The following is a 19412-nucleotide window of genomic DNA, read 5'->3' on the forward strand; positions in this document are numbered from 1 at the left end:
CCCCTGGGAAGAGTAGATTTGTCCCTTCTGCTCTGATACAAAGTTATCTTTTAGGTAGTTAAGTTAGAGGATTCAACAATCAAAAGTAGTTTTTTCTGTTCCAGGGATCCAACTGAATTCCCTTTCTGCTCTAATTTACCAAAAAAAAAAAATCCATTTTTTTAAAAACATGTCCATGATATATGAAGTCCTGTTACACTCAGCACTTTGACCTGACTGTGACATGTAACACTCTGTAACGTTTTTGTGCTCTAACCTTCTTGTCTGGAAAATGCATAGGTCTAGTATGATAGATTTGTACTATCAAGATTCATTAAAGAGATAATATGGAAAACATGTGAAAGGATTTATTAAATATTTTCCAAAGAAAGGCCACTGAGAAAATAAAGGTATTTCTGAATTAGCATATGAGCTATTGATAATAGTGTTACTTTTAATTTATGTTACTTAACCTTATTTCCCAGTTGTATTTTCCTCTTGTTTTTTATTGTTCTAATCTTACATTAGTGATGCTAATTTGTGTTCACTGGGTTGCTGGTGAAAAGGATATTGTCCATTTTGACACTTAGAGATTTAGGAGGAAATTATAATGGACATAATGCCAAAATGGCATTGAAACATATTTTTAAAAATATGTTTTATATTTTAAAAAATATATGATTATGTCTTTCTAGTTTTATCCACAAATACCAATCTTTTATCCAAAATAGTAAAAACCACACTCTAGATTTTCCTTTCAGAATTAAACAAAAAGAACAATCAATCTGTCCAACATCTTACACATTTTTTGCCTCCTCAAGATTCTGATTCCCAGGTGTGGAATGGGGCCCAGAAATAAACATTTTTAGCAGAAATCCAGTGGGACTCCTGAAAGCTATAAACTTTTAGAAACCATGGAGAAGTGACCTAAAGCCCGTTTCCAGGCCTTTTCTTTAAGTCACTGTTGAGCTTAAGTAAAGAAAAATCTACTTTTACATCAACTAAATGCTTAAGTAAGTTAAATAAGGCAGTGTCAATAGTTTGGAAGTTAAATTTGCATTAATTAATTTGTCTGTCCTGAGAAATATTGACTTTGTTTCTAGAAGTTGCTGCTCCCTTCAGAAGGCTAAGCACATAGCAAAATAGTTAAACTTTTTTTTTTTTTTTGCATATGGTATTGATAAATATCAGTTTCCTAGGGTGAGCAAACAAAGTAATAGGTTTATAGCACTTATTTGCAAAACTAGAATTAAACTGGAAAGTAACTCAGTACTCAGTAAAACTGAGTAAAAAGTAACTCAGTAAGACAGGGGACAGGCCCTGGTGTTTCTTCAGGTACTCTGACACTGATAATGCATCCCTTCAATTAATTCAGAAATTCTAATCACTGCCCACAGATAGCAGGAGACAAACCTTAATTATTTCAATTTTTAAAATACTATTCATTTCCAAACAGATATTTGTGCCTTTTTAAATGAATGTTCACTTATTGCTTTTAACCAGCTTTTGATAATATGACATATACTTGCTAATTAATGTATAATTTCAACTTAATAATATAGCAATAAATAAAACCATTCTTGGTGTTGACTCCAGAGAGCAAACACATACCTAGGTTCTTAAGTAGTGCAGAGACTTTCTACTACTGAACACAAAATGAATAATAACCCAGTAAAGGAAGTAAAAAAATTTTTTAAAAAAGTGTCATATTTTTGCTTATATTTCTGTTTCCAAAATTACATACTAAAGTAATAGGTTTTGCCCTCGCTATACTGCTTCAGTAGGGAAAGGTGCTTCCATTTCTCAAATATTTTAAAATTTCCCATCTTTTCTACTGCAGCAGGCTCATAAAATTGTTTTAGCAACTTCACTCCTAATTCCTTGATTAAACAATAATGGCTGATGACTCTGTCAATTATTCATCACTTAGGTAGACATAATTCAGCATTTTCACTTTTGGTATCTTACGTATTGCAGAGACAACTGCAGAATATCAGTGAGGCTAAAAATAAGGAGTAAGTCGTTAAGTTGGTTAAGTACAGTATTATAATTTTTCTAAATTCAAATTTGAAGCTATGCTATTTCTGTATCGTACAAAATTGAAATTATGTTGGTTATGAAACCAACAGATGCACACAATGTGCTGTGTTAGAGTTATCGTTATTGAAAAACAGTTTATTAATGTGCTCCAACTGTAGACAACACATGCATTTTGGTGTGTTTTTAAGGTATCGGTCAGGTCGTTATTTTTTTCACAGATAAACCAAAATGGCTTACATCGGTATTCGTAACCACTTTTTATGTTTATTCAGCTTTTGCACTGCTGCTTTTTTTTTCTTGTTTTATTTCTGTAGCTTTTTGATTTGGTGTACAGAGAAGAGACTCTGCTTAATGTCATAAAGAGCGTCACGCGGAATGGCCGCTCCATCATTCTGACCGCCGTCCTGGCGCTCATCCTCGTCTACCTGTTTTCCATTGTTGGGTTCCTTTTCCTGAAGGACGACTTCACGATGGAGGTGGACCGGCTGAAAAACAGAACTCCTGTGACAGGTATTGCTGCTCCCGCTACAAGACCATTCTCGTGGCAGATTCGACTGGTCCACAGCTTAGGAGAGTTACAAATGAGCACTAATGGAGGAGGTGTTTCCTTTCATTCCTTAGAAAACGTGTTCTCGGTCACTGAGCGCTCATGAATGTGAAGGGTTCTCCCGCCATCCGCTGTCAGTGGGTATAGGAAAATCGTGATTTAAGAAGCATCATGTGGGCTCCATCTCAGGGAGTAAGTTTCACCAGTGCTGATTCTATTCCGACACGGCCAGCGACGTCAGTGGGGGACAATGGCTTTGGGATTCTCTTCCTCCTTTTTCCTGTCTCCCCCAAGAACATCTAGCATCATTCATAACCATTATTCCATATATGTTTGCTCACAGTACATCGTATTGATTATACTTAAAGAGTTGAAAATGGTAAATGTTTTGATTTGGAAACCATCAGGTAGTAAGAAATTGGATATGGAAAAAATGCTCAGAATACTGTCATTAAGGAGCTGAGTTCATCAGTATGTGTTGTCACAATTTCTGGACGACATTTATTTCTGTTGTCTGATTGGTTAAGCATCACCTGTTTACACTTACTGTGAATCCTGGGGTGTGAGGGCTTATTCTTTCCATCTTACTTTGAATTTTTATTCATCATCTTTTCTAATGGCTTCTTCTTCCCCTATGCCTACCTTTTGTTGTTCAGGTTAAATTTCTTTGTTACTCTTTTTCTTCCTCTCCTGCTTTGCTGGATACAAATCATAGTTCTATACTTCGCTGCTTGTTTCTCTGGATGATTCTGTAGCCTATGAGAATGGAAACCACAAAATGACTTTCCCCTTAAGCCCTTACATTTAGAGGTATGATTTAATTAGTGGTGATTTATTAACAATATTCTTTCTTGCCTTTAACAAGCATTTCTTGATTATTAAATTGATGACATTTGGTAGTATCTTTCTTAGGCTATGGGATAATTAAATGGTATACAGAGCTATTATTAAGTCTAAGTGATCAGAGCACAGGATAGGAAGGTTATCTCCATAGATTCAGTTGTTAAACTTGAGACCGAATTTACACGAAATATTTTGTCATTACCTTTCCTCTTCTCCCTTAAATGTTACTTTTTCCAGAGTTTTACAGATGTAAATATTTGGAAGAAAAGCTCCTATCTATAAATAGCCTCCAAAACTCCACTTTTGCAAACCTATCTGTGAATCATACACTATCTATTCTCAAAAATCTTCAATTTTAATTATTTGTTATTTACTAGGCATGATCACATTGAGTTATTCAGTACAGGGTGAGTCTGAAGCTGAAGCGTCATGATTCCTGAATCCAAAGTTGTTCCATAGTTATTGTTTTATGAATCTAATAGTAAGTATTTTTGTGTTATATAAAAAGACAGTGCCATTATGAATATATTTTTCTTAGATATACAAAAATATTTTCTCTCTTTTTTCTTACAAAATGGGCAACATTAGACCTAAATTGTCAAGACCTTTATAAAAAATATGCATATTTATTTAAAAAACTGTTAAATAAGAGAAAGCATTCATAAATACTATCAAAATCTTGATTACGAGAACATTTAATAAAATTAAACTCTGATTCTTCAAAGATTGAGAATTTTTGTTGCATTGGCTGAGAATGAATGTGATACTGTTCTCTGGGAAAAGCACCCTTGCTTTCATAATATTTTTAATTTAATTTGTAATGCCATCTAGCATGTCAGTTGGTAAATAGCATAAAGTTTATTTTTTCAAGTATTGAACGCTATTGACTCCCAAAGTTGAGTGAAATTATCAAGAATAACATGCCTAGCAAGTGACATCTAGAGTGCAGAAGTCCGCCGTTGCTCAGGGAGTAGGAGGTAGTCATCGGAAAGCCAGGAGACGGGAGCCCCGAGGGGAGGTTGAGAGTGCCAGAGCCCAATCACAGTGCATCACAGGCGCCTTTGAGAGTGGAGGATGGATAATTTGCAAATGGCATTGGGAACTGAGGAAAATGCAGATCCTACCTCTGGGACCAGTGGAACCGGCCCTCGATAGAGGAAGAGCGGCCGCTTGACAGGGTTAAAAAGCCCAGGGAGCTGGAGGCAGTTTCTGTTGACAAGCGGAGATCACAGTTTCTCACAGGTGTCCTTCCTTCCCCATTCTCAGTGCCGCCTCCAGTTTCCCATCTCCGTGTCCTCTCACCCAGAAGACTGCAGGAACCTCCCCTGTGGCTCCCTCTTCTTCAGCCTGTTCTGCTCGATTCATTCATTCTAAGCACCGTTCTGTTTGGGTCTCTCATTGACTCAAAAACTTCGCTGGGATCTCCCCTGGCTTGGTTTTAAACATCAGTCTGGGAGCTCAGGTCACTCTGCTCCCATGTCTGTGCCTTTGCTGGCCTCTGGGCCATTTGTGATACAAACTGCATCTGGGATTGCCCCCCCCTTTTCTGTATGTAAATCCTATGTCTCCTTCAGTTTGACCCTACCCCAAAAGCCTTGTATTCTTTGTTTTCTTTCTAAAATTCACTTCACTCTCCTAATGCACTGAATAACATGAACTGTCCTTCACTCCCACCACTCCAGTATCATCCTGTCTCTGCCCCTTGGTATTCCCTAGTTGTTAGGTCTGCAAGGCCTCTGCTGGGCATCATCAGAGCCTCGCATGGATCAGAAAGTATAAAGTAAGGGAATGGCCACCAGGACACACTCAGAAACCCCATCGCTTGCTTTCTCTCTCTCTCTCTCTGACCACCAGAAACCCACTCCTGCACCAAATGATGTACCCACCCTTTCCCCCAAGTTTGGCCCAATGAGGGGGCAAGGAGTGATGGCGGCAAATGTGTGGCTTCCCTTCCCTGGCTGGGCTCCGTCTCTCTCAGCTCCAGGGCTATTGAGGCAGACAACCTAATCCTGTTGCCTGATCCTTCTCCCGATCACACGTCCTAACTCCAGCTCTCCCTTTTGCCACTTCTGCCCTCATCTCATCAAAGAATCGGGGTAGCCTTGGTGTGGTATTGCTCTCATATGCGCGTGAATATTTCCTACCACTTTGTATATAAAAATGAACTTACTCCTGTCCCTCCAACTTATGGACTTCCCTTGATGACTTTGTTTGCAACATTGGTTTGAGAGGTACGAACCTCTTTACTTTCAATTTGTTACTAAGAAAAGCAATGAAATGTTTTATTAAGTTTTCTCACCAGATAGGAAGGTTACTATCTTCTGTTCCATTCTGGCCAGGGAAGAAGGTGGTACATGAGCAAGCAGGTGGATCTTTGGGAACTAAGGAAGAAAAGAAAGATCCTGAGTAGGATCTGACAAAAGATTCTTACATTTATAAATCCTGCTCTCCAAACCCCCAACTTCACTGTTAGAACTGCCGTGACGGCCAAGTGTCAACCTGCTATAGGGACTGACCAGTGGCTTGGAGCTCAGGGAACACCAACTGCTTTGGGGGAGGCGTGTTCCTGGCATCCCAGGTCTAATCCGTGAATGCACTTGGCCGTCAAAACATTGTTACACATAGTGGTTAAGGTCTACATTATTATTAATAAAGATATAAGAAGCTTATAGTGGATTGGCCTGTGAACCTATTCTCTATTTATAAAATTGCTTCCATACACAAAACTGTGTTCAGAGTTCCAAACCAACTTACTAAAGAAGACTTCAGAAGCACAGCTACATTGGAGTGGTAGTGCCTTTGATTTATGTGCCTTAACAAACGTATGTTCTTTGCTTGTCATTTGCATATTTGTCTCTATACCATATTCTGATTTGTGTGTTCTCAGGTAGTAATGAAGTTCCTACTATGACTTTAACTTCAACAATGGAAACATGTGGAAAGGACAGCTGCTCACCCACAATACCGGCTTCAAATACAGGTCTGTGAAAAGGGCCCCAGAACAGTACTAACTCGATACTTTGCAGTTATGTTTTTTTGGAAAATGTTACTACTGCTAAAGGAGTTGCTCTAAGAATTTCATGGTGGGTTGAAATAGAATCACGGCGTTTAGGTAAAAGGACCCCAGAATTTCAGCCTAGAGAAAGGATTCCTGTATCTGTCATTTTGCATCCCCACCCCCCGCTTCCTTATATTATTTCTATTCATGAGAATTTATCAGATTTACTCTGTGGGACTGCTGCTAAAAATACTGTAACTATATTGCAAACCCATGCCACACGGAGACCCTTCTAATTATACAGCCTTTAACAAAGAATCAGGAAATGCACGGGCTTAGAACTCAAAAGGCTTGGTATAATCCTGGGCTTTCCACTTTCTAGCTGTCTGTCTTAGATACGTTATGCAAATTTCCTGGACCTAGTTCAGATGGTTTGCCCAGAGAGGGAGGAAGAGAGAGAGAGCAGACAGAGAGACAGAGAGAATATGATACTTTCTCTGTTTCCAAAGGAGCAAATGGAACCGTGCTCATAAAAAGAATTTTTTAAACTCTAAATTGTTCTCAATGGTTTGGAAACTATGGCGTATGTGAAATTTAATGAGCTGTAGAAGGAATTAGTGATCTCTTTCCAGAAGCAGCAATGATTTAGAGAGTATATATCTTTAAATATTTCAAGAGTTTTATATATTAAAAAGGAGTGGCGTTAGTCTGTGTTACATCTAGGAAGGGCAAAATTGGACTGGGGGAAGACGAGGGATGGAAAAGTAAATAAGGCCAGTGTGGGGCTGGAGTCCTCCGTTTCCATCTGGGAGCACATTCGTCTGATAGTAGTGAAACGGCGGCCCTTCCCAAGCTGCCTTTTTCCTTGAGATGTTGGATTGCTGCACTAGGGAAAATGTATCATGCCTTCTACAGACAAAATCTTTCATGCTTTATGACCTAAAGGGAGAAATACATACATGCCCATTCCATCCCAAAGTCCCAACAGCTCTAAGAACTGAGAACAGCTGCCTGCAAGACTTCTTCCCCCACTAAGGCCTGGCTAGCCAGTGCAGGCTTCCAAACGACAAACCAGCTCATTCCTTGCTTGCGTAGCTTTACTGTGCTCTGTAATTTCTAAAATCCTTTTCCATGCATCCTCCACTTTAAACAGCTCCAGTTTCCGCAGCCTTCCTCACACAGTCTAGCAGTGACTCTTGATGTCACACTCCAGGGCAAGAAGCTGAGCGGAGTTATCATATTCTGGATTGTGGAATTTGGAATCACACCCTACCCTTGACCCATATGTGGCTGACTCGGCTAAAATGCCTTTCTTCCCTGGTTCAGCTGTGAAGCCATAATTGCCTGTCCCCTACCCATGTAATTAGGAGTTTGGGATTTCAAATATAAAACGATGCATTTATTTTTATGTATTTCTGCCAAGTAAGAATCCAAGGCCATCCCAGCTTGTCCCAGTAATAGATGAGGGATTTCTTGGACTAGGTGATCTCTAGGTTTCAAACCCCTTCCTGTTCTCACATGCCACGGGGTTCGTGGTATCTTCGTGGATCCTGATTCTATGAAGCAATATGTTTACTCTCTCTGTGTCATCCTCCAGCTGATAAGCTACAGAACAGGAACTGGCAAACAGCCCACACGGAAATGTGACTTGCCACCTGTTTTTGTATAGCCCTCTGGGTAAGACTAGTTGTAACCTTTTAAAAAAGTCTTTTCTTTAAGGAAAAAGATGCCATGGAGACTTTATGTCACCCACAAAGCCTAAACATTTCTTCTCTGGCTCATGAGAAAGAAAAAATCACCAACTTCTGCTCTGGAAAATTTTCATTAAAGCTACTAGGAATGTTGCATGGGACAGTGCTAAGGACAAATTCTTTAGCTTGTTAGTAGAAATATGCTTTCAGACCAACATAGTCATGTTCCATGCAATTCTTCAGCCGAGATCTCTGTCTTAAATAAATGATCAGTTAGCCCGTGCTTCTCCATCTTTAAAAAAAATCACGAGACTCCTCAGAGCCTCCTTGCCAAAGCCATACACAGTGTCTGTTAGCTCCCCAGTCTGAGGTTAGTGTGAACCCTTACTGGCTTCCCTTGATGCCACCTTCTTCCCACACTATCCTTTTTAATGATCCATTTTGGTATATTGTCTTGGGGAACAGCATCTAGCTCATTTGTCAGCAGCTTGCTGAATCTGTCACAATCCCATTCAGGTCTACACATGCTCCTCTCCTGTTATTATTTAGGATTTTAAAAAATACCACAGTAAAAACTTGGCTATCATTTTAAGTAGCTGGGTAAAATTAAATAGCTCTTAGGATCCTTTGGCCACCTGGAAGTTCAGGCTTTTTGTCTCCAGTACTTGTTATCTTATTTTCAACTGGACACTCTTTCTCCTTAACAGAGTGTGAAAAATAATAGGTTTAAAAAAAAAATGTACTTTCTCCTTAGCAAGAATGTTCTAATAGCATGGTCCCGAAGATATTGTGACTGTGTTCCTGCCTTACTCTTCTATCTCTGAAAATGACCTTAGAATTATTTCCTTTGTATTAAAGCGAAGTCAGGTCACTGCCTGAGCCTCTTCTTCTGGAGTGAGATCTTCCCAGTCATACATGGTGTGAACATATCCCAGGATGTGGCGGCCTCGCTCTGTGCAATCTTATAAATCTTAGGCTCTATACAACCGTTATTGCCAGTCAGCCTGCTAATCAGTCTGCTGTCATTGTTTTATGTGCTATTACTAATTTTGACAGTTTGACCATAACATTTAAAAAAAAATGAAGTGCATATTTTTGTAAAACAGGAAATTCATTAAGTCAATTTGGCACAAATCCTTGATCATGGTAATGGTGATGGTGATGACATTATCCTAAAACCTTTGTTCATTCCTTCCTTCATTCCTCCAGCAATATTGGTTCAGCCTGATCTATTGGCCTGCCCCCATGCTGGGTGTTCAGGACGTAGTATGGAGTAGACAAACATAGACCTGGGGAACTTTATAAAATAGTAGGGTGGAGGGAGACACAAAAAGTTATAAAATATGGTGAATATGACCAGCGGTGCTATGACCTATAATCACAAAAGAGCTTGACTGTAGGCAGAGCAAACAGAAAGGCCTTTCTGAGGAGGGATTATTTTAAACTGAGACTTAGAGCATGAGAAGGATGCAGTCACACCATTCCAGGCACAGGGACCAGCATGAGTAAGGGCCCTGAGGCATGTCAAGGATAGATAGATACTATTAATTATCCTCACATTATGGGTAAAAACACCAAAGGACACAAACTTTCAGTAAGATCACATTGCTAGCAGAATAATCTAGATCTCTGATTCCAAGGCTTGTTCTCTAGTCTTTTAAGTCTTAGTGTCTTCTAGCTCAAGGATTAATCTCTGTACATCTTTTTCTTCCCTAACCCAAAATTAGATTGTTAAAATTCTGCTTATCAAATTGCCTTTCAACTAGAATGCTTGGGTGACTTTTCTGTATGCATGCTCTCCTCTAAAGGCAATTCTTTAGACATAAATATTCTTAATTATGTATTTCACCCCCGGCCCTCCCGGCCATTCTCCTACCTCAAGATGTTTGACCATGCCTGGAGACATTTTTGGTTGTCACAGCTCTGGGAGGAATGTTTCTGGCATGTAGAGACTAGAGGCTAGGGGGACTGCTAAGCTCCCCCCAAAGCACAGGACAGCCCCCCTCAGCGAAGAACTCTCCAGTCTATAATGTCAATAGTGTTGATGCTGAGAAACTTGGTCCCATCACAAAGTCTGTTCGGATATTGGTTTATAAGTCTGCATACAAACTCATAAAAGCCTCTACAACCCATTTCTCACCTGATTTATTACACAAGGAACAGAACTTCCCTTTTCTCTATGGACAGATGGGGATAATTCTTCCAGGCTTATTACCCCTGGAGCAACGTCTCCATGGTTTTAGGCTTCACCTGAGCTGGGAGTAGGGGAAGGCGGGTATGATTTTGTAGTAAATCTCCCAGAGAAGGAAGAAGAGGATAGTAGGGGAATGTCAGTGCTGGAGGTGTGGCAGGGACACTGTTGGGAGCCTGAGCTGATGGCAGTGGCTTCACACCATCTGGGGTCATTTCTAAATCAGTGTTTTGAAACTCTAGGAATGCCTGTTATTCATGTACCTACTCTTTCCTCTGTGCCCTCTTTTGCATTTGTTACAGTAAGTGGTAAAATTCATCTGACTGAGAATTCCACAGATTTTGATCTTCTAGCCCTTGCCACCTTTAAATCTCAGCCACACGTAGCATTTAACCGCAAGGGTAGAGGAAAAGCTAGAACCTGGTGTTTGTTGTGCAGCATGGGTCGCTTAGGTTTAAAAATAACTTGTCCATGTCTAAGACCAGAATTAAATTTTAATTTGCCAACCCTAGTGTGCGTTTGTGACGGCCCTTGGTTTGTTACCTTGTGGACAGCAGGTCCACATTACAAAAGGCCCAGACCGATACGCAGCAGCAGAATAACAAGCCTCGTGGTGATTGGGAAGCCCAGCAGCTGGTCCCCGAGGAAGCTCCAGTGGATGCTGATAGGGTCACTGTCCAAGCAGCGGCACATTTGCAGGGTAACGGGCAACCAACTGTGGCGGAGAAAAAAAATAAAAAGAACTTTTATTTTATTTGCTGCAGACCTACCTGACTTCTTAGACAAATATAATCACTTACCAAAGGAAAAAAAAAAATTAAAAACAGGCTTTCTACAAAAGTGAGGCCTATTTTAAGGCAATTTACAAAATATCATTATGATTATTTTCTAAGTAAGGGTCATTTGTACAGAAGGGGGAGGAAGTGCACAGGTATCTCACATGTATGAGCAATTCAGATTTAATATGTTTTGGTATTTTACTTTAATAAAATAGACTGATGAGTAGCTGAAACTGACCAGCCTTGGTGCCGCTCTATGTTTTGGCTTCCCACAGGGTGCCCAGCATTTTAAATTTCTCTTTCTAGTTAACATTAAAAAAAAAAAGAAGAAGAATTTCCATAATGAATTGATTAGAATTAAAGTTTAAAACTAACAAACAAGAGGTTTTCAATTGCACTCAGACTTTCAGCTGTTTCTCAGTGGCCATCTGAGCCATCTGTTGTTTCTAAGAAATCATAAAAAAAATGGGTACTTTAATTATTAAAGCAGAAAAATAGCATTATTAAATACTCTTATTCAAGCATGTCCAATACTCAAAAAAATGTATAGGCCAACACCTCAGATCAGAGTCAACAGAATATATTTTATCCCTTTCTTTATATAAAACACTTTAATTTCTGTTATGAATTAAGAAAGGTACTCTATTTTACTAATACTCAATTGAAAATGAGGGTAATTTAGTCTCCTCTTGTTCAAGTATAAAGGTGGCTATGTTAGAACTTTAATTTTCCATAAGATTTTATAGTCATCTCTCAGTAATAATGATAATTATGACCCCTAGATTTGTTACCCTTATGTGCCAAATGATGTTCTAAGTTCGTTACATGTATTATGTTTAGTTTTTAAAATGCATCCACATTGCACATCTATTTCCACTAATTCAGTTCTTTCCTTTCGCCTGTATGCAAGCATGCACTCTCACTTCTTTTTTTTTTTTTTAAGATTTATTTAGAGAGAGAGAAAATCTCAAGCAGACTCTGCTGAGCGTAGAGCCTGGTGGGCAGGGCTCAGATCTCACAACCCTGAAATCGTGACCTGAGCGGAAACCAAGAGTCTTAATGCTCAAACCAACTGACCCATCCAGTCACACCCCTCTCACCCCTTTTAAAATCACCTGATTTCGGGGTCCCTGGGTGGCTCAGTGGGTTAAAGCCTCTGCCTTCGGCTCAGGTCATGATCCCAGAGTCCTGGGATTGAGCCCCACATCGGGCTCTCTGCTCAGCAGGGAGCCTGCTTCCTCCTCCTCCTCCTCTCTCTCTCTCTCTCTCTCTGCCTGCCTGTCTGCCTATGTGTGATGTCTGTCTGTCAAATAAATAAATTTTTTAAAAAAAATCTAAAAATAAATAAATAAATAAAACCACCTGATTTCATTGTTACTGCCTTGCCACTATTCGCTAGCCCATTATTTGGTCTTGTACCTGAAACCTCCTTGCTTCCTCACTTTGAACCACCTTCTGCACTCTTGTTACCCACCCACACAAACTGGTCTCCTCCTTTTCAGGACCAGAGTTTCAGATATAACAAATGGCCTAAACTCTCCTTTCATTTCTGCACCAGCCGTCTTCTGCTTCACTATTTGCCATATTCCTGTCATTTCCTGATGACCTGAATGTTCACTCCAGACACCTTTTCTTGCTTCTCATGGCTTTTGACTCTTCCCGTAATGGTTACTTTCTTTTTTTTTTTTTTTTTTTTTTTTTTTTTGGCATCTTCTCCATCTTTACATTATTTTCTTCCTGAATTTTGGATCACAGTACTCTCCTAGCTCTCTTGTGCTGTGCTCTCTAGCTTTAAAAATGTTTTCTCACCTTCTCGTCCTCCAGCATCTGGAATTCTTGTGAGATCTGAGCCCTGCCCACCAGGCTCTGGAATTCTTTCCTTGTCTTCATCACAGCACCTTGCACCCAGCTCTTCCTCTTCAGTTGTCCATATCTGAATGGGGAGCCTCATAGGAACCCCCATTCCCGAGTCAGCTCTGGCTGGAAGCTCCAGCAGGCTGGCCACAAGGCCACAAGGCCTTCTCCCTCAGGCCTAGGGTCCTGCCGGCTCCTGTTCATCCATCCTTTCCATCCTCATGGCCGTCACCCTGGTTGAGGCACATAATGAGACACATGATGCCTCCTAAGCGGTCTTTGTACCTCCAATCATTCTCTCCTCTTCCATTCACCTACTGTACCACCCCCAGATTGCTCATCAGAAATCACTGCTTTGAATATTTCCTCTCCTACCCCCAACTCAAGATTTTCATGATGCTCCAGTACCTGCCAAATAAAACCCAGACTCGCACAGATCTCCCAGTCTATCTCCCCAACTTTATTTTCCACTCCTTTACATGCGGGCTTATTCGATGTTCATCGTATAAGAATAGAACTTCCCATCTCCCATGCTCACTGGCCAGACCATGGCAATGCCTCTCCACTGATGTTTTAATCCATTGACTATTCAAGACAAAAGTCAGAGTCTACATTAGAGGTACTCCCAACTCATTATCCCTAATATTAAATGTTCTCTCTCTATTCTGATCTCTTTGCCCCACTTCTGTGGCTATAATCACATGTTAATTTGTCTTGTATTTAAGTAAATGTTTTTTTTTTAAAGATTTTATTTATTTATTTAACAGACAGCGATCACAGGTAGACAGAGAGGCAGGCAGAGAGAGAGAGAGAAGCAGGTTCCCTGCTGAGCAGAGAGCCCGATGCAGGACTCGATCCCAGGACCTTGAAATCATGGCCTGAGCCGAAGGCAGCGGCTTAACCCACTGAGCCACCCAGGAGCCCTTAAGTAAATGTTTTATCTCATACTGTTTTGTCTCATACATAGCTAGATGACAAACCACCTTGCTCCTGTTTGAAGTTCTCCAGCAACTCCCCTTGGCTTTCAGGATAAAGTTCAAGCTCTTTAGCTGGGACTATGAGTCTCTCCATAATAAACAGCTCCTCCCTGTTTCCTCTTCTCACACTTGTCTGCAGGCACCAAAGGCCCAGTCATTCTAAGGCACCTGCAGTTCCTCAAACACCTTCGCTCATCCTCTTTTCTCTGCCTAGAATGCCTTACTTTGCTGATATTACTGGCCAGGCATGCATCTCTTTCCACATTCACCTCAGGCGCCACCTCCTTCAAGATCCTGTTCCTGATGTCCCCCCATCCACGACACACACACTGTCCTGGGTGCACAGTATCCTGAGGTAGGCCATTGCCTTTGTTTGTCAGCTGACCAACGTTTCCTAGGAAACCGTAAATCTCCGAGGGGCTGCCACACTTCCCTCTTCCCACCTGTATACCTAGCACCTTGTCCTGGGTCTGTGGAGACAGTGCGATCACACAGGTTTGGCATGGGGAAGGCCAGCTGGTTATGTAGGTAGGTCTCCACAAGGTGGTATTTGCTTAGGTGAATTTACTATGACTCAGGGCCTGGCTTTTAGGCTTCAGGCCTGGGAACTTGGCTTAATGTATTGCAAGTAAATCCATCTCTGGACAGTGGAGCCTTATTCACCAAACTTATGGAGGCTCCTGTAGAAAACAAGCATGGCCGACGCCCCGATCCTTACAGAGTGCGCTGACTGGTTGGTTGCTGTTACTGACCTGACCTGGGCATTTTCTCCCCCTGGGTACGTGCCACACGGAAAGTCTATACTCTCCTTTATATATTCACAGCCCATCTGTTTTACTTCTCAATGACTAATCACATGAATTGTGTGTGGATTTTACTAGCTCACCTGTTAACGAATGAGCAACCTCCTTTTTAAATTCTTAGGGCAAGATGGAGGACTTTTGTGTGGCTTCTATGTGCTGACTAACCTGGCACGTAATTAAGTCTTTGGTAAACTTTTAAGTGACGTGACCAGGTGGTTGCTGATTGAATATATGAATGCAGATCCTGCCACTAGATATGAGATTGCTTTGACTGCACGTCTGACCATGGCTAAGTAGCATAAAGACCTATTCCCTATGACCTCATTACCAAAAACCATATTTCTCTGTAAGAATGCCTTTAATTCTCTTATGTATTTCTTTTTTTTTTTTTTTAAGATTTTATTTATATTTGACATAGAGAGAGAGCACAAGTAGGCAGAGTAGCAGGCACAGGAAGAGGGAGAGGGAAAGGCAGGCTCTCCACTGAGCAGGGAGCCAGATGTGGGGCTCAATCCCAGGACCCTGAGATCATGACCTGAGGCGAAGGCTGCTGCTCAACTGACTGAGCCACCCAGGTGGCCCCTCGCATTTCTAACCAGCTTTCTTCATGTTCTTCCTAGCCACCACGTTAGAACGCACCTTCGGGTGTCGGGAGTCTAACTAGCATGTTGCAGAGTGAGCTTTCTCTGCCTGCCTTGTCTCCTCTGCTCGGCTGCCCCCACAAGCCTCACCTCTTCCCCATTTGTCCCTCCTCCAAAGGCACCTTTATTTCCTCTCCTTTCTAAATCAGAATGTGCCTTGAGGCTCACCTCTAAGGTAAGTGTCTGCACAGCCTCGGCTGCTAGCTTTGATGCTGCACCTTCGTGCTGGCCCATCTCTGACTTCCGTCCTCCTCTTAAGGTATATATTTATGTTTTAAAAAGAAACCGCTCTGAATAAAGTGAAAATATCAGGATCCTCCCATCCATGTGAAGTTAAAATAAAGTCAGTTCACAAGAGGAAAATCAGCCTTTTTGTAACAAAGTACCAAACAGGCAGTTGGTCGTGGATCATGTAGACAAAATTAGACTGTTTCTTTTCTTTTCTTTTTTCCCCCCCTTTGGTTGTTTTCATATTTGCGCCCGTGGTTACACAATTCCAAAATTCGACGCCACTATGGTTCTCTGACCTTGTAACAAGAAAAACACACTTCTACTCATTTACCAATTTTAGGAAATCCTGATTCTTTTTTTTTTTTTTTAAGATTTTATTTATTTATTTATTTTAGAGAGAGAAGGTGTTTGCAAAGTGGGGGAGGAGCAGAAGGCGAGGGAGTGGGAGGTGGGGAACATCTCAGCACACTCCACACTGAATGCAGAGTCTGATGTGGGGCTCCATCTCATGACCATCTCATGATCATGACCTGAGCCGAAACCAAGAGTTGGACATTCAACCAGCTGAGCCACCCAGGTACCCTAGAAATCCCGATTCTAATATAGTATGAACTTTTCACTATTTTAAATGACTGGGAAATTATCACCAAGTTTACCTATAAACCAAATAAGGGCAGGAATTTTTTTGTCACATTATATCTTTTCTGTGTCTTTGTTTCACCCTAAATATTTTCACGTAAGTACATTCACGTAAAATAAACTGTTCACATAAATATATTGTTCTTCTTGTCATGGCTCAATGCTCATCATTAAAAGAGCTTAGATGCTTAACCAAATGAGATAATAACTGCCGTAAAATTTTAAGCACCTACCATGTGTATGCTAATCTCTGTGCAATGGTTCACATATCCTAAATATAATCTTCTGAAGGGTTTCATCCTTAATTATAACTCCCCATTTTACAGATGAGTATAGTGAGATCAAGTGACTGCCCAAGTCTCAGTTATGGGACAGAGTAGAATTTGGAGCCATGCCCCTCTGGCTTCCTTGTGCGTGCTCTTTTTCTTGCAGTATCTTTGCTTCCTGGGTGAGTGGACTGTCTTCCTGAGGTCTTACCACAATCTCCCTGCGCTACAACAATGCACAGGGCAGACGAGCTTTCTTATATGTTGTCCTTTCTGTTCTGCCATTTTTCACTCTTGGAAGAAAACAAATATTTCAGAATACTAGTGTGTGGGCTTCTCAGCCTGTGTCAGTCATAGGCTACTATAAGTCGAATATGTGTTATGTGCTTCAAAACATTGTGTCACGACACAGTTATAAAGGAATGGCTCTTTGGATGTAGACAGGAGCATATTTAAAACAGGAGTTTTCTGGGATGCCTGGGTGGTTCAGTTGGTTGGACGACTGCCTCCGGCTCAGGTCATGGTCCCGGAGTCCTGGGATCGGGTCCCGCATCGGGCTCCCAGCTCCATGGGGAGTCTGCTTCTCCCTCTGACCTTCTCCTTGCTCATGCTCTCTCTCACTGTCTCTCTCTCAAATAAATAAATAAAATCTTAAAAAAAAAAAACAAAAACAAAAATGGGAGTTTTCTGCCTGGTTTAACTTGTGTGTTTTTACAGCTGATGAAGAGTATGAGGATGGAATTGAAAGGACATGTGACACTCTCCTCATGTGTATCGTCACCGTCCTGAACCAGGGCCTTCGGAATGGCGGCGGTGTGGGAGACGTTCTCAGGAGGCCATCGAAAGATGTAAGCTGGAAAAAAAAATATCTTTTCAAGAAGAACATAAGCATTCTTAAAGTTTTCTTAACAACATCTACAGCACAATATTGTTTGCTGTACCTCTGCGTGATTTGCTTTAAACGTATAATGGTGGCCATTAAAAACCAATTAATCATATACTAGAACTACACAGAAATAACTCATGTCCTAAAAGATCAATGTCTGTTAGTAGGGTTATGAAAAGTTTCCAAGTTTGAACTGTGTATTGTGTTACAGCTATGAGATCATGACTACCGACTTGGTAGAGGAGTTAATTGTGACATAAATAACAGGAAGTAGGCTGCCTCTTGTGTCTCAGGCTTCTCAGGAGTGAAGATTTACTCTTTGCCTCTGAATGGTAATAGCGGTCATTCTTTCTCCTTGATGAATACAAAATTTGAACAAATTCTAACATGATTTCATATATTAAAATGGCAAGGCTAAAAAATTTCTCATTTGCTGCAAAAGCTCAAACTCCAGGCAGAAGGCTTGAAAAATCCAAGTCCTGCGACAGGCAAGCTGTGGCTTATTGTCAGTCATCTAAGGGTACCTCGTCTATGAAACAGCTGGATTGCAGCGTCTCTGATGTGTGTTTTAATACTGCCCATCAGGTGGAAGTAAGCTGGAGCTGTCTGTACTTGACCCTATAAGGCCAAGAACAAAATCTACTCTAGAAATGGACGAAGCATTAGGTCCTTCTCAGCTCCAAACGGCTGACCTTGGGAATTTCTACTTGTCTACCGTTTGTGCGGCTAGAAGGGTATAGGGTCCCGATGTGCCAAAATGTATTAAGCAGAATGATATAGTACAGTGGTTTTTAATAAAACGTACGTTCCCCTGTTGGTGGGAGGGGTATAAGTCCTGGAGAAGGGAAGGTGCTCTGGGAACAGATGTGAAGTGTATCTCACAACACTCAAAAAAGAAAATGAAGACAGAAAGTGGGTCTTATTTTTTCCAGCTTGGAGCACTATTTATATTCATTCAGTAAACAGAAACTGAATGTATTCTCTCCTAGACCATGTGCCAAATCAGCGTACCTTGAAAATATGTATACATATATGTTCTTTAAAATTTTTATTTCAGGAGCCTTTGTTTGCTGCCCGAGTGGTGTATGACCTTCTTTTCTATTTCATTGTCATCATTATTGTCCTAAACTTGATTTTTGGTGTTATCATTGATACTTTTGCTGATCTCAGAAGTGAAAAACAGAAAAAAGAAGAGATTCTAAAGACAACCTGCTTCATCTGTGGTAAGTGGCCTCAAGGTACTAAAATAATGGGTGAAGAAACTGTCTAGCAGGAAGGAGGGGCTAGAGTGATTTTTATTTATCATGCTTTGGGAAAAACAATTTCAAAAAAAGCTGGACAAAAATTATGTAACCAAGCAGTAGACTAGGGTTCTCTGCTTCCAGAAATAGATAGAAGAATGATATCCGAAAGGTATCTTGTCATCATTTCTGCGATTTGTATGATTCTCTGACTGTAGAATGTGTTGCAAAATTTCAAAAGGTTATACCAACTGGCGAACAGATTTTTAATCACAATAACATCTTGATTAAATGACAGGATAATTTTTATTTTATTTTGTTGGATTATGAATCCACAGATGATGTTTCTAGCAGCTTGGACTTCTATTCACTGTACCTTCTCTCAGTTTTTCATCTCTCTCTCTCCCTCTCTCTCTCTCTCACACACGCACACACACACACACACACACATACATGCTCTCCTTCTCTTTCCCCATTGTTAGCTCTCAGAGTCACCCAGCTCTCTACTTGCCCTCATCATTCCCTTTTGCTCTACCATCTTCTCAATATTCTTCAGCCCTTCGGTAGTCTCTGCAGCTGACCTAGCATCCTGGAGTTCTTCCCTCTCTTTGAATAATCACCAAGTCCAGGTTATTCTCACCATCTCTTTCACCACGTTGATTCTTCATCACGTTGACCTGAAGAATCTTTTGTTTAAAGTCACGTAACAAGCGTAAGGGCTTCACTATAACATTATTCTACATAACTCAAATTGGACTTCAATAAATCCCATCCTCTCTTGATTCCCCTTTTGTCAACTGTCTCAT

The 19412-nt window shown here is 40.8% G+C and overlaps 1 protein-coding gene across 1 annotated transcript in view; it reads left to right on the top strand.

The window, feature by feature from the left end:
• Positions 1 to 19412, top strand: part of ITPR2 (inositol 1,4,5-trisphosphate receptor type 2) — a 497678-nt gene that overhangs the window by 419276 nt on the left and 58990 nt on the right. Inside the window, exons 51-54 of the mRNA XM_032347608.1 lie at positions 2334 to 2529; positions 6297 to 6389; positions 17197 to 17327; positions 18423 to 18588. Coding sequence (XP_032203499.1) covers positions 2334 to 2529; positions 6297 to 6389; positions 17197 to 17327; positions 18423 to 18588 — 586 coding nt within the window. The remainder of the gene's footprint in view (positions 1 to 2333; positions 2530 to 6296; positions 6390 to 17196; positions 17328 to 18422; positions 18589 to 19412) is intronic.

The sequence above is a fragment of the Mustela erminea genome, chromosome 6, assembly GCF_009829155.1.
Source record: "Mustela erminea isolate mMusErm1 chromosome 6, mMusErm1.Pri, whole genome shotgun sequence".
NCBI classification, from domain to species: Eukaryota; Metazoa; Chordata; class Mammalia; order Carnivora; family Mustelidae; genus Mustela; species Mustela erminea.